The sequence below is a fragment of the Phyllostomus discolor genome, chromosome 2, assembly GCF_004126475.2.
Source record: "Phyllostomus discolor isolate MPI-MPIP mPhyDis1 chromosome 2, mPhyDis1.pri.v3, whole genome shotgun sequence".
Taxonomy (NCBI): Eukaryota; Metazoa; Chordata; class Mammalia; order Chiroptera; family Phyllostomidae; genus Phyllostomus; species Phyllostomus discolor.
In genome coordinates this window covers 65,746,331-65,773,864 of record NC_040904.2, presented here as the reverse complement: position 1 = coordinate 65,773,864, position 27,534 = coordinate 65,746,331, and the positions used below count along the sequence as shown (strand labels likewise).

Below are 27,534 nucleotides of genomic sequence, written 5' to 3'. Positions count from 1 at the left end.
TTTTTAAACCAGATTAATTATCCTGTTTATTTTTCCCATTGTCTTTTTATCATTCCTCAAATTAAATTTTTATCATTCCATAAATCAAATTAAATTCCTCCAGTCCCTTTTACTCCAAAGTATCTCTTGATTTTGTTCCTTTGTTAACATTGGCCCAGGGCTAGGGCAGACCCTCAGTCTCTGTCTATTTCAAGAGAAATATTTGCACTGATCTTCACATTTCTTCTCTCTTGCCTTTTTCTGTCCACGCTCCGCATTATCTTCTTTTGCACATAAATCTGGTAACTGTCACTCTGCATTCAGAGTCAAGCCTTACTGTTTAGCCTAGTATTCAAAGCTTTACACAATCCTTCCCCCTTTACTTCCTCCCTTCCAATTCCTCCACACACCCACTTTTATAATTAGTCTGTTGGAAATTCCCTGGATGTGTCTTAAACTCACCAACATTCACGTCAACAATGCCACTTCTCAGCCCACGGAGCTGGCAGAGGGGACAGGCCACTCTTGCCTCACATGGCCATTACCAAAACACTCAACTTGCTTAGTATCCTCACTAAGAACATGTGTCTTGCACATGCCATTTCTTTGATTGCCTGGCAAGCACTTCTTATCTTTCTAAGCCCTTTTCAAATGTACCCTCTCTGTGAAACTTTCTTCTGATTGTCAGGCAGAATCAACCAGTCCTTTTTTTTCATTCTTCACAATGGTCTATTCACAGCTCTGCTATCACACTAATCAGTTTCCAAGTTGCATTAGCATTACTATTTATATCTCAGTTTCCCTATTTCAGTTAGAAGCTCTTTGAGGGAAGTTCTGATGTTTTACTCCTGTCATTGTGTTCCACAAAGCTTTCTTCAGCGAGTACTTGATTAACAGAATCTGATAAAACAGGAGAATTTTGGAGTTGACCAACTCCTGTTGTCTTAGGGGAATGAAGACGTGTATGAAGTTGATGTGGACATGTATTATATAATTGTGAAATGCCTTGGGTACCTACAGTTACCATCCTGTTTAACCAAATTCAGCATTTTCATTCATTCATTTATTTTTAAAGATTTTATTTGTTTACTTTTAGAGCGAGGGTAAAGGAGAGGGAGAAAAAGGAGAAAAACATCAGTGTGTGAGAAATATCCCTTACCTCTCACAAGAACCCCAACCAGGGAACTAGCCTGCAATCCAGGCCTGTGCCCTGACTGGGAATTGAACTGGCAGCCTTTCAGTTCACAGGCCAGTGCTTAATTCACTGAGCCACACTAGCCAGAGCAAATTCAGCCTTTTTAAAAATATATTCTTTTTAGTATAGAAAGTTATTAAGAATTCTATTTCCAGGATTGTTGCTGAAGATAACAGGGGGCACTAATAAGAAGAAGATGAAAGCCTATTAAAACCAAAATACTCTTACTGTTCTTCTATGATGAAGGTGTAATCTACATGGTTACTATGGAAATTTTAGAAAAAAGATTACACAAAATGACATTATAAAAATACCAATGATCTATGTAGTCAGAAGCAATCACTGTTAAGATCTCAGTAATGGTTCTTTTTTTGTTTTTCCTTTCCCTACATACTCATGTTGCTTTGAATTCGTGATATGCAATATTAATAAAAAGCTACTTTCTTCACTGAACAGTGTATTTTTCGATGTAATAGCTTTTTATTTAGATACTCAGTTAAAACAGATGTGTACTGTAATTTACTTAAACAGTTTCTCGATGTTGGACATTTAAGTCGTGCCTTTTTGATACAGTATGCACTGCTGTAATTCCCATATCCAGTTAAGTCCTTGAGTGACACCCCTTCTCAAAGCCTTGAGCTGTTTGGATGCCTGCCCCATCAGGAGATGACTTCTGTTTCTCATCACTCTGCCACTCTCCTGATGACACACTCATTAAAAATAGATAGCTATTTCTCTAAAGATTTCTTTCTGGAGCATTAGACCCTAATATCTAAGTTCTCGTTACGACACATTTTTACAGCTTAAATACCACTCAGAGCGATACCCATATGTCTGGTGATAAAGGCACTTTCCTGCTTCTGACAGTCACTTCCTCTTGCCTGTTACTGTAACCGTCTCTAAGTGGGCTTGTTGCCTCGCTGTGCCCCTTGTTCAGTCTAATCTTCCTGCTGCAGAAGGTGCAGAGGTATTTTTCTAAAATGCAGCACTGATCGAGACACTCCATTGCTTAAAATCTCTCAATAGCTTTCTATTTCCATTAGAATAAAGGCAAGATTCCTTAATACAGCAATCAAGGCCCTTTGTGATCTGACCCTCGCATGCCTTCTCATTCTTACCCGTGTCACCACTCCCCTCTGTACTGTTCCGGTTGCCTTCACTCCAAGTTTCTTGCAGTGCCTGGAATGACCAGTGTTCTCACCCATCTATGGTCTTCCCACATGCGTCTTGTATTCCTGGAATACATTATCCCCTCTCTTTTTTCAAGTTAACACTTATGTGTCTCTTAGATCTAAGACTAAGTGGCAGATGCTCTCCACAGAATCTTTCTGTAATGTCCCAACTCTGAGATGGGACCCAAGTCTTTGTGTTCCACGATACCCTAGACGTGCTCTGTCATGGGGCTTTGTGAATACTTCATTATCATTGCATATTTAATTAACTGTTTGTTTCTTCCATGGACTGTATGTCTCTTCGGGCAAGGAACATACCTATTTAGCTGAATTTCTGACATCGTCTCACTTCTACCACATTTTATTGGTCAGCAGTCACAGGGCCCCCCATATTTAGGAGGCTAGAACTCAATTCCCTCTCTTGATGGGGGGGCTGGCAGGTTCTCATCCCAGGGGAGCATTGGGATGTTTATTGATTAGGGACATATATAAATAGTGTGATTTTCATGAAGAAACTGTGGAACTAAAACCCTTTTAACCCTGCAATATATACTTAGATAAACATTTCAGATGCATAATTGTGGCTTATTAGTTTTGGCATTCTAATGTCCTTCTAGGATATTCCATTTTTGTCTGAAACAAGATAAATTAGATGACCAACATAATAATAATCTCTTTCCCTTTTCAGACAACAAATGTGAAAATAATATAATTAAATATATTTACATATATTGTTTCAAAAAAATGTCTAGTCCTATTGAGTTTTTGGTAATTGATATTTATAAAAATCTCTTGAAAAGTAATATGGATGGAATAGGGAATGTACTTATATTTTATCAACATGGACAAACTGAATATGATATAGTTTGACAGAATAAAAAAGTTAGAAGGCAAAGGCAAATTAAATATTTATTCATAAACCAGGTTATGGTTTATTATGCAAAATGCTTAAGCAACAACAGTTTCAGAAAAAAAAAGGCCTTTTCCACCTTCTGTCTTTTTACCTGGTAAATGTTCATGATGAATTACATAAACACCTGCTTTCATACAGTAACATTAGTATTCCCTTCCTTCCTTAAACGTGTTTGTGAAAGCATCGTTTGCACAGGAGCCTGGAGTGTGCTGATTCACAGTCGTCTGCTTGTACATTATTTCAGAAGATGTCGAAACCTCTCGGCTAGGGGGGACCTAAGGGGCTGAGGTTCATTTGTGGCAAGTCCCACTTGACTGCAGGATCTTGAAATGGCTTTCTGTTTTCAAATAGAATATATTACATATTTTAAACTATACATATTTATCACACATTCCCTGAGTTTGCCTTATTTACAGATGGTTTGAATAAATTTTTCTATCTTTCCTCAGCATTTGCACAGGGTGGTAATAGTTAAAAGCCAGCCCTTGTTTAACAGGAAGATGTTTTTACTCTACAGAATGTGAATTATCCAAGTACAACAATGCTGGCATCCTTTCATAGTGGAATTGGCTCTTCTACATCCCTTTATTGACAGTCAAAATAATCCCTGTTGTACTAAAAAGTCTTACATGTCTTTTAAAAAAGAAATTTCTTGTGGTATTTTGGATGTGCATGCTGACAAAGAACTGTAAATTGACTTTTAAGTATGCTATTTTATTGCAATTTAAATTAAACAAAGGTTTTCCTCCTATGTGTGTAGCAAACGCCATGTTGAAACTATTATCCATTTTAATCTCTTAAATAACTTCAGCTTTAGCACATTTCGTTTTCTTCTGGTGCCACACACAGATGCATTGGAAACCACCCACAAATAAAAAGCAACAGAACTATGTTATATTAAAGAACTATGCGCCTGTATACACAAATAGTATATATAATTACCTATATGTATAAGTACATGTATGTAAATACATGTGTATTTGTGCATATATGTGTAATATTGTTCCTAGAAGAGAGGTTATGATCTTGGAAATGTGAGCTTAAATTTTAAATTTGATATACACTAGTATGAGGACTTTGGCAAGTTCCTTAATTCTTCTGAATTTTAATATGTTCATCTGTAAAATGATAATAAATAAAATACCTTGGAAAATTTTAACAATTAAATGAGTTAACATTGTAAAATATGCTTAGTTACAAAGTAAATGCTTAATAAATGTCATAGTATTTTAATAATCATTTATTAGTAATACTTTTACATTTGTGTTAATAAAACATATTTTTTGAAGTGACTCAATTCATTGGGATAAAAAGCATAAAATATTTTTTTTGAACACCTGCTATCCCATCCTAAAAACTGTACTGTATTTTCTCTCTCTTAACAGGTCCTTTTGTTAGGTCTTGACCAGATCCTATATGATTTTGTTTGTATGCTTTCTTTTAATTGAACACTCAGCCCTGCTAACTGTAAAACCATGACTCTGCCCTTCCAGACACCCTTTCAGATGCATTGTCCTAAGTGCTGAGGCAAAGAAAAGGGAACATAAAAAGGGCCAATGGATGAGGAGCCAGTCTTCTCCTTGGTTAGCCCTAACAACTATTATATCTTGTCTTGATCTATGAATTTTATAGGGATGGTGCAGGAAGAGGGCTGGCACCAACTTACCCCACTGGTGAAGACTCAGTCCTGGGCAGCAAGCATCTCTAGGCGTTTGTGGTCCTTGAACAATTTAGCCACATCTTCATGTGGACTACCAGTCACTGGCATTCATATCTCTTCTAGTCTCCCAAGCCAAGGGTGTCACCCTTGCCTCCCAAGCCAAGGGATGGCACTAGGTTCTAACCTCACCTGCCCATCAACCCTAGCGCTCAGGTTGGCAGGCTTGTGTAGAATCTATTATCCTCTTTACTTCCCAGGAGCACAGGATTGATGACCTCTTTTGGATGGTATCCTCACCCCTATGTCATTTCACTGACCTTGCTTAGAGAGCACTGGGGGTGTGAGCAAGTTAGTGACTAAAGCCATCGTCCAACTAGAAAACACTATATCTCTTCCCTTTTTTCAAGCACTTTTCCTAATTTTAGAGTTAATCTCTAGGGATTTTTTTCATTTGGGAATAACTTCTTTCCATAAACCTTGTTTTCCATAATGTCTACATGCCCTTTAACTTCTTCATCACCTCATTATATTCAGCATGGGTCATGGTGTTGGATGGTAGTGGAAAGATTCGTTTTAATTAGTTTGTTTTCCAGTTCTGTGGAGACATGGTTGAAACAAGTTATGGGTAACTGTGAATTTAAATAGTAGGATACTGCTTTCTTTTGTCCTCAGCTTTAGTCCTTAACTAATTCTAGGACAACAAGAAAATACCTCTAAGCAGATAAGTGGAATAATGATAATAGTGATAGACTTGAAAATAGCTGGTGACTTTCAGCAAACCTATCAAGTAATTCAGAGAAAAAAACTGCTCTTGGCTCTCACAACCCTTTTTTAATAGAATAAAATCTAAAAGAGATTTTGTCATACGCTGAATGTGTCATTCTGTAATCCTATGAAATTCTGTGGCTATAGTCAAAATGAATGACTACTCACTTAAAAATGGTAGGGATGGTAATAAAGGAAAGGGAAAGGAACTTGTTTATATGTTTATGAAACAGTCTGCTTCAGGACTGATGTCTGTTGTCTTTGGTAATATGATCTGTCAATTTTGCCAACACTTTTTGGACAAATAAACAAGCATCAATGTCAAAATAAGTACTACTTCCCCCTTTTTTACTGAACTTAGTGAATATTCTAAAACATAAGGAGACATAGATAGCTGAGTATATTTTTATTAAACTTGAATCAAAACATGGCACAGCTTGGTTAAAAATAACTGGTTTTGAGGCAAATTTCTTACAATTTAAAATAAAAATTAGGCATACTCTGTTTTCCATTCATTCTGTTTTTTCCTCAACAAATTAGATCCACAGAAGCAAAGATGAAATCAGTGTACTTGTGAATTTCTTGGTTGATTTATCCTTCTGTAAGCTGAGCCACACCTGTTTATTTGTCTCCCTGCAGACGGCAGCCTGTGAGCCCCCCTCCACCTCCACGGCCGATTTCCCCACCACACACCTATGGCTACATTTCAGGACCCCTTGTCTCAGATATGGATACAGATGTGCCGGAAGAGGAAGAAGACGAGGCCGACATGGAGGTGGCGAAGATGCAGACCAGAAGGCTTCTGTTACGCGGGCTGGAGCAGACCCCGGCCTCCAGTGTTGGGGACCTGGAGAGCTCTGTCACTGGGTCCATGATCAATGGCTGGGGCTCAGCCTCCGAGGAGGACAACATTTCCAGTGGACGTTCCAGTGTTAGTTCTTCTGATGGCTCTTTTTTCACCGATGCAGACTTTGCCCAGGCCGTTGCAGCAGCAGCAGAGTATGCTGGTCTGAAAGTGGCACGGCGTCAAATGCAGGATGCTGCTGGTAAGTCATATACTTTCCACCGATCCGAAAAAGAAAACTTGATGTATATATATCAGTCACTGATCATCTCCTATAATCTTATGTCCTAAGGAAATGCAACTGTTATCACTGGTCTTTTTTATCTTTTTAAAGAAACCAGGTCCAAGAATATGACACAGCTTGATTATTGTTCTTGACAAGGATTTTTAAATCTTCTATTTTATTTTAATTTAATAAATCATATGTAATGGGAGTAAAGCTACCTTGGAAGTCTTCACTTCTTAAGGTAGTGATAAGTATATATTTGATTTCTTTAAGTATGCATGCAGTCAATTAAATGCATTTTAATTGCATTTAATAAATGAGTTGAGGTCTATATCATACGGGTTTTATTAAGGTGTAAGAAGTCACCAAAATAAAATTAATTATAGTAGCTCTCTTATCCCATTTAATTAGAAATTCTCTAAGAGAAATAGATTAATATCCAGAGAGGACACTCTACCATTGTAGACTGGGCTATTTCTCCTTCACCCACATTCTCTTCATTCTCTCAATTAGAATGTTCATTTAACTGGAAAAGATACAAAAATGTTTGCAATGGACATATATTTCCAAGCATAAATATGTCCCATACTTAAAATAAGTACTGTCAATCTAATAACTTGCAAGCTAACCTAAACAATTAAATATATTTCTGTTTCCCTTTTCATTGCCAGTAGCCTGTTTTTAATTATCATATATATTCATTCTTATGTTTTACCCCATTTTTGCTTATCTCCTACTCCCAACCCTGCTTAGAAAGCAAATGAGAAAGAGATTAATATAAATTTAAATCATACATTTATCACATGATTTTCATTCCTATACAATGTTTTTTTATATATGTATATATATGTATACACACATATACATGTTATGTGTGTATTTCTGGTAGCTAAGAAATACAAAGAATAGAGGCAAATAATATGGTCAGCAAGAAAGTGAAAGAAAAGACTATCACAACAAAATAATAATTGCTATTTTGTTGCTTTATTTTTCTTAGTGCAACAACTATCATATTGGTAGGTTTACATGTTCTCTTTAGATATTGGATTGGTCCTGATTTTTTATCAGTGTAGCATATACTCAGAGAAAATTTAACTAAGATCATGAAGTTATTTCTGTATATTTATCAAACATGTGTTGCAGAGCCCTTACCAGTGTGGTTCAGTTGGCTGGGTGTCGTTCTGCAAAGCTAAAGGTTGCCGGTTTGATTCCAGGTCCAGGCACGTGCCTGGGTTGCAGATTACGCCCCCAGCTGGGGCACATACCAGAGGCAACCAATTAATATCTCTCACTGACATCGCTGTTTCTCTCCCTCTCTTTTACTCTCTTCTCTTCTCTTCTCTGCTCTTCTCTCTAAAAATAAATAGACAAACAAGCAAATAAATAAAATCTTTAAAAAAAAGAGTATGTTGCAGAAAAAAATGTCTAATATCTTTCAACCTAATCTTGTAAAATGTGTATTTATATCAGTCAGGCCTATATTTAACCACATCCCTCCCCTCCATCCTAGTAGCTGCTGAATATAATAAGATGCAAATCTACCTATCTTATCTAATAAATATATAGCATTCTAACTTTATACTTAACATTTGTTTCTCCTTATTTTTTAATCTTCTGTAAAAAAAAAATAAATGAAATTAAGCATCACAAACTACTGCTTTCTGAAATTGCATTAAGGATATGTTTCAGTTCATTAAATCAGCAAAACACAGAAATACACTGATAATTCATCTGTAAATGACCTTATGCCTCAAGCTCTATGAGCAGTAGATGATCTTATACAATAGAATGAATAATGGGTTCAGTCTCAGCCCTAATTCTCTTTTTTCATGGATATGTAACTTTAACTGTAATAGACTCCATCATAGCTAAAGAGAGTTTGGTTTAGTATTTTATTGTAATTTAGTGGCTCTCCTGGTTTTAGTTTGGCTTATAATTATAATGAACTAAATGTGCAGTGGCCTCTGCCAATTAAAATGTTCTTTTCAGGAAAAGATACTGCTTATCATGTGACTTAAATTCATATGAATGAATAATCCTATTACATTTGCTTCTCACTTGGTGACATTAATGTTTATTATTTAATATGCTTCAGTTAGCATCTTTAAATGTGTTGATGTCACTATCTGTGGATTCTCCTGTTTAAAGTTAAAAAAAACGTTATCTACATCTGTTTGAGGTTTCTTGTGGTACAATACAGAGTTCTGAATTTGTGTTTTTGGAATTTTTAGAAACCAAAATAGTGAGGGGTCAAGTACAGGGCCAAGAGATCCTCACCATCATTATGGATTGAATGTGCAGTGCCATTAAAACACAGCATCTCTGTTGGACACCCAGAGAATCTGAGAGCACTTAAGTGCCCCTCATCTCATTACAAATTCGGTTATCCCTGGTACCTGTGAATATTGTCTCTCCAAAACCAAATACACACATACATAACTCATTTTATTGTGGTTCAATTTATTGTGTCTCACAGATGTTGTGTTTTTACCTACTGAAGTTAAGGCCCTTCACCTGCAAAACTATTACAACTCCCATTATTGTGATGCTTGTGGTGGTCTGGAACCAAACTTATAGTATCTATGAGGTGTACCTATAAGCAAAAACCACAAATGCCACCACCAGACACCATAGAAGTCTCTGGAGGGGTCACTTGAAGTATCCAGAATCTTCAGTTCTCTGTCATGTGATAAAAAGGGGGTGTATGTAATTTTTGGCAGGTCTAATTAGATGTGTGAGTTAGCCTAATTTCAGGACCCTTGAAGAAAAAGTACTGGAGAATATATTAAAATATCTGGAATTTGCCTTCAAAGAATAACAAACATATATTTAATTAAAATAGAAGATGTAATTAGTACTGTTCATATTTAGAACATTAATTTCTTAAGGGCTCTGGCTATCTATTCCTCTTGAGAAAACTACACTGAATGTATTATGCAAAAATTTAATTAACGTGTATTTTAACAATAACTTTCATGAAGTTAATTGCAAAATAATTGGAATGTTTTTCTATAATAAATAGGTATCGTGAACTTTAACAGAATAAGAGTACTGTGGCAAAAAAAAAAAAAAAAAAGTACTGCTCCTGACTCGTGTAGTTCAGTGGGTTGGGCATTGTCCCATTGTTCCACAGGCCAAAAAGTTGCCTATTCAATTCCTGGGCAGGGCACATGTCTGGATTGCAAGCCAAGTCCCCGGTTGGGGGCATGCAGGAAGCAACCAATGGATATTTCTCTTATATGTCAATGTTTTCACCCCTCTTTTTCTCCCTCTCTTCCTCTCTAAAAAATAAATCTCTTTTTTAAAAAATTGAAAATGCTTTTAGAGTATTTTTCCCAGCAGATAGCTCAAAGAGAGGGTCAAAAGTCATATTATTTGCAAAAATTGTTTAAGACTTTTTGTCTTAAGCGATGTTCCAGTTTTTGTGTTTATTATTACTATTATTTAATTATTAAAATGATAATGAGCTTGGCTCTGATTTTCTTCCTCAGGCCGCCGACACTTTCAGGCATCCCAGTGCCCTCGACCCACGAGTCCCGTTTCCACAGACAGCAATGTGAGTGCTGCTGTGATGCAGAAGGCCAGACCAGCCAAGAAACCAAAACACCAGCCTGGACATCTGCGCAGAGAAGCCTACACAGATGGTACGTCCAGTGAAACAATGAAAACATCCATTCACCTGGCCTGTGTACCCTGGCTGTCCATGACTGGAAAACGCATCCTCTGACACTAGAAATTGCATTAAACATTCATTACCAGTAAACCTCATAATACTGTTAGAAATGATCAACTTCCATGTCTTATCAGGCATCTCTAGTCCTTGCAGTTTTCTAATAAATTAGTTATTTTAGAAAGTGGAACAATGCATAGTTTTAACATTTTTAAAAGTTGTTTTGTATTATCAACGGAAGAGATACCACTGTAGTTGAAATAGTGGCATAGGACCAACCTTCTTCAGAGCCACTGATAAATCTTCCAAAGTGCCCTCATTTTTTCTTCCCATGTAGAATTTTGAATTCAGATAGAAACCAATTAACTCATAAGAATATTAATTCAAACCATAGTGGTATTACAAACAGTTATTTTTGTGCACTGAGGGGCAAAATAAATCATCTTCCTCCCTGCTTTCACATACCATATCGGCTCTCACTGAAGAGGCAAGGCTTGCATTCTCAAGGGGACACAGGAGAACTATGAAAACATAGTGACGTCTAAAGAAAGCCTTTAATGAAAGTGCCTCAGGTGGCCCGGCATTTATTAAACTGCCACCTTCTTGTTTTCTAAAATAACCCCAAGGGCTTTGTTGGAAATTCATGTAAGATAAATTCTCTCAGACTCACCCACTTGTCAACTTTGCTAAATTTGCTAACTGGCCAGGGGAAGAAGGGTGTTGCAGGCAGCATCCCCTACCTCCTGGTCCTCTCCCACCACAATCTGATTAGGACTTTCATTACCAGTCAGCGATTTTTCAAAAAGGGCATCATTTGCCATTATCATATGAAAGCCTCATATTATAGATCCTTATCCAAGGTTACAAGCAGGGTTTTCTCAGGCACTTCTCCCTATGATTCCTGCCACTTGACAGAAAAATTTAATACAAAGCTCACAGCATGATGAGCACGAGTAATTTTGAAATGAGTGGCTGTCCACGCTATTGTCTCTACTTTATTCGGAGTATCTCTCTCTCACTAGCATCTATCTGATATTACACTGCGTTAAACACTGGCATGGCATAGCACACCTGGGCCTCCTGGCTTCTGCCCACAACTCTTTGTCAGTGAAACTGAGCTGTCAGAATGTTATCTGATTCTGAAGGGTTATTACAGTGGCTTGGTGCGTGTTTGCCTCTGCCCAGGGACAAACACTGGGTGTAAATCCCCAAACTCTATCAGCAGTTTTATATTTATGGGACCCCTACAATGGCATTTTGCAAGTTTTATAGCTGTTTTATTAGTTTTATTATCTACAGGAGAGGTGCTCCTAACTGAAAAACTGGTCAAACAGCAAACCTGGATGTCAACACATGAAAGTTGAATACGTACAGAACAAAATCCAGCCTAGAATTTGTGTAGCTCTTTCTGCCTCTTAACACTTGTTTTGAGGCTTCTAGAATTGAGGGATGGTTATTAAAAATGCTCTAAATAATGTAAACATGCCAAGTTAAAGGGCACAGCATCACAGTTATAAATGGCACTGTGCTTAAAAATCATGATCTATATTTATTGTCCCACATTCTGCAGTGCTTATTCCAGGGTGTTTAATAATTAAATGTAGCTTCTAACTAATCCCTGAATAATAACCATTAAAGTGAATGATGAAGCACCCAGGTGTTTTTCAAATCTATTTCAGAAATAATAAAGAAATACATTGAAATAGTTGTAAAGCCCCAAAATTAACTTGAAATGTTTGGATTTCTCACTGTTTATTTTATAAGTGATTATGTAGAGTTATCATAGTAGGTACCATAATGTAGAAGCCAGTATTTATTTTTCAAAATCACAAAAATAGACAAAATGGTGATATAAATAAAGTATTTTTAAAATTTTAGCTATCACTTCCTTTGGCATTTAGGTAACCAGTTTAATTTTAGTTATATTTATTGTCTTGACAAGTCTTAAATTTAACTCTAGATGCTTTCTGACAAAATGCTTTAGTACAGACAAAAAATAACTAAGCTATGTGTTATTTTATACATATCACAAAATGCATATTGGTTGACTAAAATCATATAAACGCATATACTTCTTAATGTACCAAATAAAAAAGAATGCACATACTCTTGATAATAGTAGTATAACATTTAAACAAAAGCAGTTTTCTCAGAAATTATTTTCTCAAATTACTGCACTGCATTTTTTTAACAAATATTCACAGACTATTTCCTGGAGAAATTCAGTGACAGACACAATTTGTACAATTATCAAAAAAAGAGAGAAGGAAGGGAGAAAGAATGTAAAGAGCTACCAATTGTTAAAACGTGAATTAAAGGTATTAGTAAAACATGGAAGATATGTATTTTTTATTTTTTGCTTTATAATAATTAAAATATATTAACTATGATGGATGAGTTTGATTATTGCTAATAGACTTTTATGTGAACTGTTTTCAGAATATGATATATCAGTCTCGAGTTTATAACATATTTACTTTTAAAATTTTGTTTAAATTAGAAATTTTCTTTGCAGAACTTTTGTAACCTATAAAGAAGGATAAAGAGTGGCTCTGTCTGAGGTAATGAAGAGTAATCTGTATGATTCTCGTCCCTCAGCTCTGTATTGGTTTTCTAAGGCTGTCGTAACAAAGTGCTGTAAACTAGGTGGCTTCAATAACAGAAATTATTTTCCTCACAGCTCTGGAGGCTGAAAGTCCAAGATCAGGTGTTGGCAGGATTGGTTTCTTTTGAGGTTTCTTTCTTTGGCTTGTAGATGGCCATCTTCTCCCAGTGCCTTTACCTTTCCTGTCCTCAATGTATGTGTGTGTCCTGATCTCTTCCTATAAGGAAACCAGTCAGAGTGGATTAGAGCCCACCTAAGGATCCCATTTTACCTTCATTACCTTTTTAAAGACCCTACATCCAAATACAGTTTTATTCAGAGGCACAGCGGGTCAGGACTCAACATACAAATTTTAAGAAGATACAATTCAGCCCATAACAACTCTTCAGCCCCTGATTGGTAGCACTGTGACCATATCTTGCTCTGCAGGTAAACACTAGGCCTCATAACACCCAGGGGGTACCCAGTGCAAAGCCAAGTGTTCCGTGCTATAGTCACAGTGACAGGCAGGAATTAACTGTTTATTTATTTCATATTTGCCACTTACAAGTTTAACCCAGATAAAGGGTAGGATTAAAATATATGAATATTTATCAGTCAGCATCTTATTGAGTTAAAAACTAGCATAAGTGCATTTCTAGGACCTCCTAATAGATTCTTCCCACCCCCTCTTTTCAACCCTTTCCGATGCATTTGCATATTTGATTTGAAAACCAAATCTACGTTATTTCTGTAGCCCTACTTTTCATAAATTATAAATTCACCACCCTCTTTGGAATGATGTTACTTTGACTTGATTTATCATTAATTGCAAGGTCTTGGGGTTTAAGCAGTTAAGTCGATAGCATGCTGGCTCTCCATAGCAAGTGAATGCAGCAGATTTGTCTGCATGTGCATGCTCCTACATACTACTTTATTTGCATTATACTGGTATTTGGAGAGTCTTATATAAAGAATAGCATTTACATCTCTATAGAAAGAAAACATATATATATATATATATATATATATATATATATATATATATGTAAATAATCAGGTCCATAATCCCATTTGTTAAATCAAATTTGAGCTATTAGTGGTATGAATTGGGTGAAAGTATGATTTATTACTATGTCAATATAGAATTACAATTATGTACAGGAGGTTAGAACTTTTAAAATTACCATTGGGTCCTCTAGTTCTCTTCTTCAGTAACTTTTTTATACATAGCACCTATATAGAGCATCTTGTAATAGATTTGGTCTTGAGAGTCATATATTACCAAGACTTTGCATCATATTTTGACAGTATTAATGATCAGTTTTAATTTCTGTTAAGCCCAGAAAGGTTTTGATTTGATGATTCTGGCAGTTATTGCTTTCCTAATAATCTGTATTTGCAATCCAGTTTATGTTTATAGAAAGCAGATGGTGTAGAAATGAGACTGTAGTCACTCACCCCCTGTGTTTCCAGACATGCTCAGAATTAGACTTTTCTCCTTCCATTGTGAGTCACAGTCTCAGTCAGAACTTTGAGAAGTTGTGTTTTCGCTGTTGTGTTTTCTTTTCTTTAAGCAACACGGTACAATCTGTCTTCTAACACTCTCTTTTTGGTTATCTTTAATAAGCAAGCAGCAGATGTGGGGTGCTTTCATGATAGTACATTTTTTAAGTATTGCTTTCTAAAAATTTATTTTTTGAGTAGTAAGGGAAAAAAGTCAGGCACTAGTGACAAGGGCAATACATGTTATAAGACAATACATGATTTTGTAGAATCTGGGGACTCTTAGTGCTATTGGCTGTACTTTGGCCAACATTTTAGATCGAGTGTTGGTGCTATTTTATATGAAAATAGAGCGTGGTAATCCATGAAAACTAATGACAACAAAAAATGCGAGTAAAAGTTTGACCTCTTTCAATAATGGAGTCTTGATTAAAACATCTGGTAATAAGATAAGATGGTACCTCAAACTTCAATACAGTGAATTTGAATGCTTTTAGTTTTAGCATATGATGTCAAAAAATTAGTTCTAAAAAGTTTAAACCTACATGTGAGACAGAGAAAGGATTAATTCATTTTTAAATAATATAAGAATGAGAAACACTAGGTTAAAACTGAAGCTTCCTAGAACCCTTAATATGCTATTATAGTAAGAATTTTCAATACACAAGTTTAATATTCAAGAGCTCATGCTGATATATGTAAATAATAGTAGATCATTGTCAGTAATAGTAAAATATCTAGAAGCAACCTAAATATTTCTCTGTAAGAATTGACTAAATAAATAATGATAGATTCATAAAACATTATTATATGAACTCTTCAAAAAAGAGAGATACAGTTGTACATATAGGAGAATGTATACAACTACACTGTTCAGTGAAAAAAGTGAAATTCTGTTTATGTTAATAAGAAAGGGAGACTGTGTATTAGAGTATTGTACTTGTTATCAGTGGGCAAGTAGGCACTATATGTATATAATTCCATATGTGGCCATTTTACGCAGCTCCAGATATAAATGATGCTCCCTGGTATTATATGATTTGGTAGCTCTGCTTTATGTGAATAAAAAACTTCTGAAATGACCTATAGAAAACTATTCAAAATGATTTTATGTCTACATATAAATATTGAAGATTTCAAGTCCTTGCAAGATTTTAAATTTTTTTACCATGTAAATATGTTTTTTTTCAATCTTAAGGTTAATTTTATAATACTAATAAGTATTTAATAGATGTTTTATAAGTACTTTTTAGTTGATTTAATCTATCATACAGACCTTACTCTCTAAATGTAAAAATGTTACCGTTTCTAAAATCACGACAAAGAAAGAATATAACTATGTTGATAATTCCCCAGATTTTTATCTGATTTTCCCCAGAGATTGTTATCTCTGGTCGTAGCCTCTCTTGATATTCCAATTTTGTGTACAACAACCTGTTGTACATCTCTGTCTGCTTACTTCAAAGGCTTCTCCTACTTACTTTTCTAAAATTGAACTTACAATGTGCCTTCATAAAACATTGCTTCCTCAGGGCTGCATTCCTTATCTTGAGTAATGTTTCTCTCATCCACCTAGTCAACTAAGACAAAAATCCTAAAGGTCATCCTAAAAGGATAGGTTGTTTGTTTTCCTCTCCTAATATATTCCATTGATAATTAAATAACATTGATTTTTCTTTGTAATCTCTCTCAAAGACATCTATCTAGTCTCCATCTGAACCAATATAGATCTATCCCCTGCCATTATTTACATGAACTATTACAACAACTTCTTGGCCTCTTGAATTCAAAACCCATCCTCCATACTACAGCCAGAATCTACTAATATTCTTCTACTAATTTACCAACTATCATAAGGATACATATTTTTCTTCCCTAGAGTGTACATGACAGTGATTTTACTCTTGATCTTAGGCAAAAAGCCAAGAAGCAATACATAAGAGTCATTTTTAAAGAAAACACCACATAAAATAAATTTTCTAGATATAAAATTTTATGCTTACTTTTATACTTAAGTATCTTTAATTGTATTTATAATACAAAAAATTCAATTACATACAGTTTTACCATACATATTATATAGCTATAATGATAAATAGACAGATTAATTAACCTATATTTACACCAGTGATCATCTGATTTAAAGCCTATGGTTACATAAACAAAGTGGAGAGGTTCCCATCAATGAATTCTAGATTATAACATGTGATTGAATGAAACAGTAGAAGAACAGTGAGCCAAAAATTAAGAATCTAACAGCAAAGCTAGATGTAACCAGAACCAGGAATCTAACTCCTGGTTCTGGTTACATCTAGCTTTGAGACTAGAAAATAACCAAAGCCTATGTAGCTGAGTTTCCCTGTCTACAAAATGAGAAGGGATTTAGGCTAGATTAGAGATAGCAACTAGGTCTCAACTCAGGTACCAACCTCAGCCAATTTGAAGTGGTTGTCTGAAGGAGTAAGGATGTGTAACTGGGATCAGCAATGTTATGCTGAACTCAATTAAGAAGACCTGTTAGGGTTGAGGAGTAGAGGGGATCATAACACTTAACATCCATATTAGTTATCCCAAGACTAGATAATTTGTAAGTCCCAGCTCTGTGATTCAACGTATCTGTGCTAGGCAGTGGGAACATTAAAATTGTTGGTCTTATTCCTTGGTTGCCTTCAGTTGTTTTAGTTTCAGGTGAATGTGACTCCAACGATATTTCCAATATTTGGTAATTTTATGAATGGCAGACTTTTACAGTATTTTAAATATTTCTTTTTTAGATCTTCCACCTCCTCCTGTACCACCACCTGCTATAAAGTCACCCACTGTCCAGTCCAAGGCACAGCTGGAGGTACGACCTGTCGTGGTGCCAAAACTCCCTTGTATGGAAGCAAGAACAGACAGATCATCAGATAGAAAAGGAGGCAGTTACAAGGGAAGAGAAGTACTGGATGGAAGACAAGTTGCTGACATGAGAACAAATCCAGGTGAACCCCGAGAAGCACAGGAACAACAAAATGATGGGAAAGGACGAGGTAACAAGGCAGCAAAACGAGACCCCCCACCAACAAAGACTCATCTCATCCAAGGTACTGATTGATTCAAGCAACAAATAAATACTGATTGAATATACATCTGCAAGGTCTGCTGGGAGGTTCTCTAGGGCCATATGAAAAGTTGTGAGATAGAGAAATCTGCTCTCTAATGGAGGAGACAGGCATTCACCCAAATAATTTTTGTACAGTTCATTCTAATACATGATGATTTATACAAGACTTCTTGGAGAGATGCCACATGAGTTATGTGTATTTTTTTAAAGCACGATTTTAATAGACGACATAGGGAGAAAGGAATAGCAGGTAAAGGCAATAGTTAGCAAAAATCATGGAAGTGTGAAACTGAATATTTGGTGGACACTCATTTCCAGTTTGGCTGAAGAAATAGGATATTTGGAGCCAGGAAGACATGACAAAAAATAAAACCAGAAAGGTTTCTGCCAGATTGGGAAGGCTAGAAACACTGTTCTAAAGAGTTCAGGATTTATGATAAAGGCAGTGGTGAGCCAACCAAGGATTCTGAGCAAGAAATGACATACAGATTTGTATTTTAGAAAAATACCTGGCAACATGTTACAGTTAAGGAAGAGACTAGAATTAGTAAATGAAGGTATCAGAAAATTATAAAATAATCTAGGTGTAAAATATGAGAGCACCGAATTAAATTAATTATGCAATAAAGATGAGAGAACAGCCTACACTGGTATTTCAGAAATAGGCCCAGCAGGACTTGGTGGCTAATTGAATGTAGAAAAGTAAAATGAAATAATGGAGTTTAAAACAGAAAGTTACTCAAATGTTAATTAGATGGCCCTGTAAGACTAGTGGGACATAATTATATTAACCAATGTAGACCAAACAGGGAAAATCTTAGATGTGTTGGGGAAGATAATTTCAATTTTGAATAGATTAAGATGTTGACAAGAACACAGATATGAAAAAAATCAGTAAGAACTTAGAGATCTAAGTTTAAAGATCAGGAGAAAGGTTGCAAGTACAGAGTGAATTTTAGAACCATCAACACAGAGGTGAAAACTGTATGAATTACAAAGGCCAAATTATCAGTAGGACATACTGTTTAATGTTTAGCAATCCATTCTCTAGGAAGAAAACAAAGCAAAACCCTGACATGTAACCATTTGCTTCCTTCTGTTGTGTGCTTACTCCAAAATGGCTGGTTTCAAGCTAGTACTGTGAAGTCAGTGGCTGTGAAGTTGGAGAGAAATGGGTACAGTAGACTCTTGAGAGAATGTGTGAGCCAACTCCAGCACACCAATGGTCAGAGATGAGTGTCTTTAAACATTAAGCAGAGAAAGAACATTCTAAGATGGAAACAGAGTTGGATCCAGTCAGAGATAACCAAACTAGAGAGAATAGTATCCTAGAAAGAATGGAGGAAGAAATTTGAAGATAAAAAGAAATACGAAATGCCACAGAAATGAAAGTGAAATGTGAATGGTGAACAAGGGTGCTGGTAGAAGACGATGGATTTTGGAAAATGTTGTTTGTGTGTGATATTCAAAGGAATGATTTTTAGTACAGTAGTCAGAAAAAAAGACAGACTACACAGGGTGTGAAAATGAGTGGAAATTATGGAAGGGTTTGGTGGTGAGTTTTGTCTCTTTTTGGAATGTTGGGGAGAGAAAAGGAGGTTGGGAAAGGTTTGGCAGGAAGACAGTCTATGGGAATGTTTTAGAAAAAGGTATTTGAACATTATTATAGACTAAGGAGAAGAAACCATTTTGGAGGAAGAAACACAGGAAAAAGATTATTGATGAAGGAGTCAGAAAAAAGTGACAGGGAATGAATCTTAGAAGGCTGAAAGGGCTCTTTACTACTACTGTATTTTAATCGATGTATTTTGGTAAGATTAGGCATCAATCTGTTCTGTGTTTTGGGGCACCTGGTCATTAGCAACTCCCTTTCTATGTGGGGTACAGTTTTACTTTGTTCTGTGACAGAAACCTGAACTCTTAGCCCAGGCACAGACTTAGCAGTGAAGTGACGAGTAAAGTTGTGCATTTCAGACCAATGCCTCTTCTGAGTGATCACAAAGCACTGAGTGATGTCACCACAATATAAAGTTTAAAACACAGCTTATTTTTAACAATTAGGCCAGAGATTATCTGAATTTTTGACTCATGGTGACTATACTCCAAGTGGGGATTCATAAATAAAATGTCATGCTACAAGTATTAGGCTCATATCTTTTCTGAAAGTACGAACCAGTTTGCTGCTCACAAACAAGCTCCCTCCACAGTAGATGGCTTTTTTTAGGAGATGATTTTATAAACCCAGAAAATCTTATTGGATGCAGAATTAGAACAAAGAGATTAAATTATTTCTATCAATCTTCAGAAATGCAGTAAGTTGTTCTTTGTGTTATAAAAATATCTAATGAAAGAACTAAGACTGGAACCAATAACCCAGAAATAAGGAAACCTATTCCGTGGAAAGCACTGATATACACTGACCGATTATTATTATTTTATATGTCTTGCTTTCCCAAAGTCTTATTTCAACCATAAGCCTTGATGTGTCATTAAATTATCATTTCTATGCATTGCTATAATTTCTAACTTTATGATTCAGTTTACATTATTTATAATGAAAGAGGAGCCCTGATTTACATGTGTAACTAATGGTTGTTTTTAATTAATGAGAGTGGTCTTCTAGACTGGAATGTCTGACCTTCTTATGGACATTTACCTCAATTGGTTCAATTTATTTTTATCTATATCAAACATCAACTGTGTGATTAAGCATTGTCAAGTAGTGAAATTTATGTGTAAGCATGAACCTTGACCTCAGGGAGCTTATAGTCAGAGAGGGAGATAGGTAATTTGTCGATTCACAGATGTATACATAACTGGCATAATGTTCATGGTGTCATGATACTTGATAGACCAGAGAAGGGACAATTATCCTAGTCTTGTGGGAAAAGTAAAGAAAGACTTCTCTTTTTTAATGTTTTTTATTGTTATTCACATACAGTTTTCTGCCTTTTCCCCCTCAGCCATTCCCACCTCCCTCCCCTGTTTCCAGCCCCCCCCCCTTGTAATTGTCCATGTGTCCTTTATAATTGTTCCTGTAAACCCTTCACCCTTTTCCCCCATTATCCCTCCCCTCTTCCCTCTGGTCACTGTCAGCCTGTTCTCTATTTCAGTGTCTTTGGCTATACTTTGCTTGCTTGTTTGTTTTGTTGATTGGGTTCCTGTTAATGGTGAGATCATATGGTATTTGTCTTTCACCACCTGACTTATTTCCCTTAGCATAATGTTCTCCAGTTCCATCCATGCTGTTGCAAAGGGTAGGAGCTCCTTCAAGAAAGACTTCTTGATTTTTCTTGGTAGAATGATACATAGGCTGTGTTTTCAGGAAGGGTGGAATTTAGCTTGGGTGAGAAGAATGAATAGATTGTTCTGGCAGAGAAAGTCAGCATGAAAAGCTTTGAGGTATGTTGAGGACACTCAAAAGATGAATTTCTTGAGGTAAATATAAGCTTCAGTCATAAAGGTCCTGTAGTTCTTGTAGCTGAGTGAAGATAAAGGGGAATAACTCAAGAGGCAGAGACCTGTTAGGAGATATTTACAACCCTCCAACAGGAAATGTAAAGAATATAAATGAGGCTATGGGAACAGGGACCAGTGAGAGTGAAAATCCAAGACATTTTTTCAAGTTAAAAATCAGCTTCACCTAATTTTGTATATTGGTGTGTGGAAAGGTACCTTAAAGGTTGTTGGACAGGAGGGAAAGCTTTAAATAATTCCAGTTTTCCTGTTTTTGGTCTCTTAATGATTAGTGATGCAATAATCTGCTCCTGGGAATATAGCAGGAGAAGAAATCTCAGGGGAGTGAGCATGATGAAATTAACATTGGATGTGTTGAGTTTGAGGGACACTCAAGAGGAAATGTTACTTGAGCTGGCTATAGGAGCGTAAAATTCAGGGCATAGCTCAAGAGTTGGAAATATAAAATAATGATTCATCATGATAAATAGTAGTTAAAGCCACTCATCTGTTCACTCAAAACTTATTATTGATGACCTATTGTATGTCAAGCTGGGTGTCTTTCAGTACAAAAAATTAGAGAAAATTATCCACTCTATTAACAGTTATATTCTAGAAGTTTCATTCTGTGAGAATGTATGAAATCATCCAGAGTAAGTGGGAACAGGCACACAACCGCGCACGCGCGTGCTCACTGTGCTAAAAGTAGAAACCTGCAGAGCATCAATATGTAAGTGGTACTGCATAAGAAGAACCCACAGAAGTCTGGCCAGGAACGAAGGAAGACCATAAGCTAAGAGACTACCGTATTTTTCAGACCATAAGACGCACCTCAGTTTTAAAGGAGGAAAATAGCAGGGGGAAATTTTGGAGCAAAAAATGTGGTAAAATATTTAATGACATAAATAACATAATATTTCACCAATGTAAATGTAAACAGAATTCAACAGCAGCATTAACAACAATTATTCCTCCCAAATTTGGTGGGGGGTGGGAGGAAATGTGCATCTTATAGTCCAAAAAATATGGTATTTAAATTAATAGTGATTTCCAGGTTAAGGCCAGTGAGAAAAGCAGAGGTAAGACTGAGGCACGGTTAGCATTATGAAAGTCAACATTGAATTTTCTGTTTCACTGCCACAATGTGCACATAAATAAATTTCACTGGGATACAGAGTGAATGGGAGTTGCATCTGCCAATAATGAGTTCAAATTACTTTTCAAGAAGCTCTGCTGAGCAGTGAGGAGAGAAAGCAATATTGATTTATGTAGAACACAAGCTTAAAGAGAAAGTTCTTAGCAAGAGAAAGGTTTTATCATAGTATAGTTTGTCAAAAACTAAAGTCAATAGAGAGAAAAAGGCTTCTGAAACAGGGATGGAAGATGAAAGTTACAGAAGATGAAGCTACTTGAAGTTACTATAAGGCTAAGGCGCAGGAGGAGTGGTCCTCATGGACTCTGAGCCTCAGTAAGTCTGAAGTCTGTATCAGGAGTGAAAATTGTGATGAACTGAATGGAAGGAGAAAGGTGCCATTAATGAGGTCTAAACAGGCTACATTAAATAAATGGCTTGGCCTTCACCAGAAGGAGAATGTTTTTGCACAGGGGTGTGGAAGCAGTTATTTAGAGCTGGTGTTAGTGAGCTATAAACAAGCCTTCCTTCTTCTGCTAGAGAGAAATTTGGTAGAAACCAGATCTCATTTAGACAGTGTGGACAATAGAGGGAGTACTTGGGGGAGGAAAACAAAAGTACATGTAGAAGAGTTGGTTTTGTATATATTTGGTGTCCAAAGGTTAGAGTCGACAGGCTTTGGGGAGAAGTGAGAGGTTGGAGGATACATCGGTAGCACCAGCACCAAATGTAAAAGAGTATGGAGAGAGAGGTTCAGGAGACAGCAGTTAACTGGGCAGCTTGTTTTCTGAAGGTAGAAACAATGGAAGGTTTTTGAGGTTCAGAATTCACAATGTAAATATGGTGTTGAAATGGAGCTTGATATCTTGATGTCTGGGAAGTGAACTTGAGCTTGGCTCTGGTAGTTTGAGGAGGCTGGGCTTTGTTTCTATCAATGCTTACAGTAATTCATAGTTTACAAAGAGATTTTACTCTCTCCCTTGTTTTCACATCAACGCTAAAAGCTTCTCTGGTTATAGAGACTGTTACCATGTTTTTAGAAAAGTGAAAACTAAAGCCTATAACGATCCAGGATCATAGCATAGGATAGAACCAGAAGCCCTGAACTGAGGCTTCCTGAACAACAAGGTTTGTTATTTTCATTTTTCAAAAGCTGGTGCTTCCTTATTCATTACTGTTATAAAATGTCTTTATTTATTCCTCGAAAACACCGATGCTTCCCATTCAGAATTAGAGACCTGAGTGTTAACATTAGAGAATGAAAATGTATAATGGTGTACTTGTCATATTTTATTACACAGAGGATATTCTACCTTACTGTAGACCTACTTTTCCAACATCCAATAATCCCAGAGATCCTAGTTCTTCGAGCTCAATGTCATCAAGGGGATCAGGAAGCAGACAAAGAGAACAAGCAAATGTAGGTCGAAGAAATATTGCAGAAATGCAAGTTCTTGGAGGATATGAAAGAGGAGAAGATAATAATGAAGAATTAGAGGTACCTATAACTTTGTCTCATTTCCCAACATTAGACTAGTACTAGTGTACTAGTTCAAAGTTAGGGACATCTATCAGTCTACAGAAATAGTATTTCTGTAGAAACACAAACCCTCATGTCAGTGATGCCAGAAACTGTTATTCTGAAACTATAATTATTTTCTTGAAATATGTTCCAAAATTTTTAAATGGTAATAACACTTTGTTTTTAGATCTAGAGTTCATATTCATCTACAGGTATTCAGATAAGAAATTTATATGGCAAACATTAAGAAATAAGAGCTGTTGATCTAAATAATTGTAATTCATACAATTGTAGTATTCATAGTATTGTAGTAGGTTATAAATCCCCAGTAAGATAACAGTTATATAATGTGAGTCAGGATATTCTGCCTGTGTTATCTGCCACCCTAGTGATCACTGGGGTTAATCTGGCAGATTTGGTCAACAGTCTTTCACTTTCAATCTTCTGAAAATATGAGAACCTGCTACTTGACACTGACCTTCACAGATAGAGTAGAACATTTCTTTCTTTCTTTCTTCCTTCCTTCCTTCCTTCCTTCCTTCCTTCCTTCCTTCCTTCCTTCCTTCCTTCCTTCCTTTCTTTTGAAGGGAAGGGAGGGAGAAAGAGAGAACGTCAATGTGCGGGAGAAACATTGATTCGTTGCCTCTCCCACACCCCAAATGAGGGATAACCCAGGATCTGCCCTGCAACCCAGGCATGAACCCTGACCAGGAATTGAACCGGTGATCTTTCATTCTACGGGATGACACCCAACCCACTGAGCCACACCAGCCAGGGCAAAGAGAACATTTCTTGAGTCAAAGATATACTTCTTTGTTGGAATCTATAGATAATAATACCATATAGAGTTGGCAATAATCATATAATATATAAAATCACCTCCTGGTTTTAAGATAGTGTTTTCTCCGTTTCATAAGAAAACAAGTTGAAGACAAATTTATTTTTTACATATATAGTTGACCTTTGAACAGCATGGTTATTAGAGGTTTTGACACCCCCCTGTGCAGTCAAAAACCCATGTAAACTTTTGGCATCCCTAAAACTTAAGTACTAATAGCCTACAGCTAACTGGAAGCCTTATCAGTAACATAGACACTTAATGAACACATATTTTGTATGCCATATATATGATATACTGTACTTTTAGATTAAATGAAGCTAGAGAAAATAAAATGCTACTAAGAAAATCATAAGGGAGAGAAAATACATGTACAGTGGTTTATGAAAAAAATCTGTGTATAAGTGGACTCAAACAGTTCATACTGGTGTTGTTTAAAGGTCAACTATAAATGTAATCACAAGTAGATTGTTAAATGAGTGTTAAACTATAACTTTTAATAATATAAGATGAAAATTGTAAGTAATTATGTCTGATTAAATTTTTGTAACACCCAGTATATTTGGATTTTGTGGTTTGGAATCAGAAGACTTGCCTCCTACAAATACTGATAGAGAAGTTTCAAGTGTTTTGTTGTTGTTTTTGTTGTTTTGGGTTATTGTAAAGTATAAGAGCACTTCTGTGGAAAGACTATGGATGAGTATATAGATAATTCCAATATTTAAAACCAGTCAAAGTTGAGCTATAATGCTAATGCTATAATGGGGGAGTGGAGAACTCAGCCCACTGCCGCTGCCTCTCCCCAGCACCATCCCCCCCACAGAGACACTGTGTGGAACACGGTCTGCTGTTTGTTAGAGAACTATTGGGTTTGCTTTCAATACCAACTGAAGTTGACAAATGAATCAGTTGCCGTGAGCACTTACCAATGTATGCCAGTGAAAGTGAAGAAATACAAAGTATAAGAATAAAAACATATATATGAATATAAAATAATACTCTAAGATTTATTTTTAAATTAAATAATAATTTATCTCTTACAGGAAACTGAAAGCTGAAGACACCCAGAGAGGCTCGTGAGATCTAGTGTGAAAACGATCACTCAAGATGCCTCACGTCTGATGACACATGACGCCAGATAAAATGTTCAGTGCAATCAGAGTGTACAAATTGTCATTCTTATTCCTCTTACTGGAATACCATTTAAAAAATGTATTGGATTTTATTGTTGTTTGATCCCTATCCCTGTGAGGGAATTCCCTATTCCCCTCGCTTTTGGAACAAACCATTACACCTTACTTCCAGCAAGGGAAGTATTTAACTTCTTGCTTCAGTCATCAGCCAACAGAAGAGAACAGAATAGTTCTTTTGCATTTCCCCGTGAGATATGGCATTGCACTGCTTATATACCAAGCCAGTTTATAGCAAAATATTGATCAAAGATACAAAGTTGATTAATCAACCTCATGCCAAGGGCTCTGAAGATATATTTTCTATAACCAACTGCTAATGCAAATTAAAACACATCATTTTAACATGATTTTAAAGTCAGTCTTTCATACCACCCTTTGCTGGGAGAAAATAAAAATATAGCAAATGCAGAACAACCACAATCAATTTGAAAGGGGTACAAACATTGTAAATATATACTCTTTGCAAACCCTGGTGGTACTTTATTTTGTCTTCATTTCAGTCACTGAAGTACATTCTTATTGGAAATGTTCTTTTGGATGAGTAGGGGTAAGCCAGTTGGATCTCTGGTTGTCTAGTCATTGTCATAAGTAAGCCTAGCAAAAACCTTATTCTATTTTTCAATCAAAAAGCGATTATAAATGCATATTACAAACAAATGGATGTTTTTTAATGACCAATTGAATAAGGACATCCCTATCTTAACTGGCCTAAATTTCTTCTGGTAGTGTCAGTTCAACTTTCAGAAGTGCCACTTAAGGAGGTTTGATTTTTGTTTTTGTAATGCACTGTTTTTAAACTTTTTTTTTTTTTGGTTTTAAAAGCACAATCACTAAACTTTATTTGTAAACCATTGTAACTATTAACCTTTTTTGTCTTACTGAAAAAAATGTTGAGAAGCATTTTTAACCTGTTTTGTTAATGCTCTATGTTTGTATTTGGAATATTTGAATGATGACAGATGGTGAAGTAACGTGCATACTTTATTGTGGGCCATAGACCCAATGGTTCTTACTTTTCCTGGACTTAAAGAAGAAAAGGTTTAAGTTTGTTGTGGCCAATGTTGATATTTACAAGATTTCCTTAAAAGCTCAAGTACAGGCATTATGTGCTTTGAATTGCCAATTGATACCCTCAGACTGTAGATTTTTATGATCCTTTTTTGTCGTTACATAAATTTTATTGACTTTACAATTGGTGCTATTTGAAGAAAAAAATGTACACTTATTTCTACACAGGTACCAGGCCTGACCCCCTGGAAAACAAAGCCAAACAAAACTGAACCACAAAAAAAAAAAAAAAAAAGAAAGAAAGAAACTGGTGTTCACCAAAAACTAAATGTGTTCACTTAGATAATTTGAAAGTGACATAGAAAGGCTGTGCAGTACTAAGGAAACAATCCATGTGATTAATGTTTTCATTATGTTCATGTAAGAAGCCTCTTATTTTTAGCCATAATTTTGCATACTGAAAATCCAATAATCAGAAAAAGTAATTTTGTCACATTATTTATTAAAAATGTTCTCAAATACATCATTCTTTCTTGTGTTGATTTCTTTTCTTTTTCATTGTGTGATCAAGTTTATTCCATTTAATCACGAGGTGTGCTGTCTTAACATTTCACTACTAGATTATCAGATCAGTAAACATTCTGTTTTATGAACCACCAGGTTCTTACTAGTAAGGGGAAAATTCTCATTGTCTCCACTGAAATTAGGGAGTAAGATGCATGAAAACCTAAAAGTTAGTCTTTTGGTCAGAGAGGGAGGTTTTATATT

The 27,534-nt window shown here is 35.9% G+C and overlaps 1 protein-coding gene across 8 annotated transcripts in view; it reads left to right on the top strand.

Moving 5' to 3' along the window:
• Nucleotides 1–27,289, top strand: part of ROBO1 (roundabout guidance receptor 1) — a 1,159,940-nt gene extending 1,132,651 nt beyond the window's left edge. For 6 of the 8 annotated variants that reach the window (XM_036017943.1, XM_036017942.1, XM_036017946.1 and 3 more), the window contains 5 exons: nt 6,324–6,730; nt 10,246–10,398; nt 17,289–17,597; nt 23,507–23,703; nt 25,609–27,289. In XM_036017943.1, the coding sequence (XP_035873836.1) occupies nt 6,324–6,730; nt 10,246–10,398; nt 17,289–17,597; nt 23,507–23,703; nt 25,609–25,623 (1,081 nt within the window). In that variant the 3' untranslated portion in view covers nt 25,624–27,289. The remainder of the gene's footprint in view (nt 1–6,323; nt 6,731–10,245; nt 10,399–17,288; nt 17,598–23,506; nt 23,704–25,608) is intronic. The other 2 variants (XM_028505220.2, XM_028505219.2) reach the window with 2 other exon arrangements.
• The last annotated feature ends 245 nt before the right edge of the window (nt 27,290–27,534 follow it).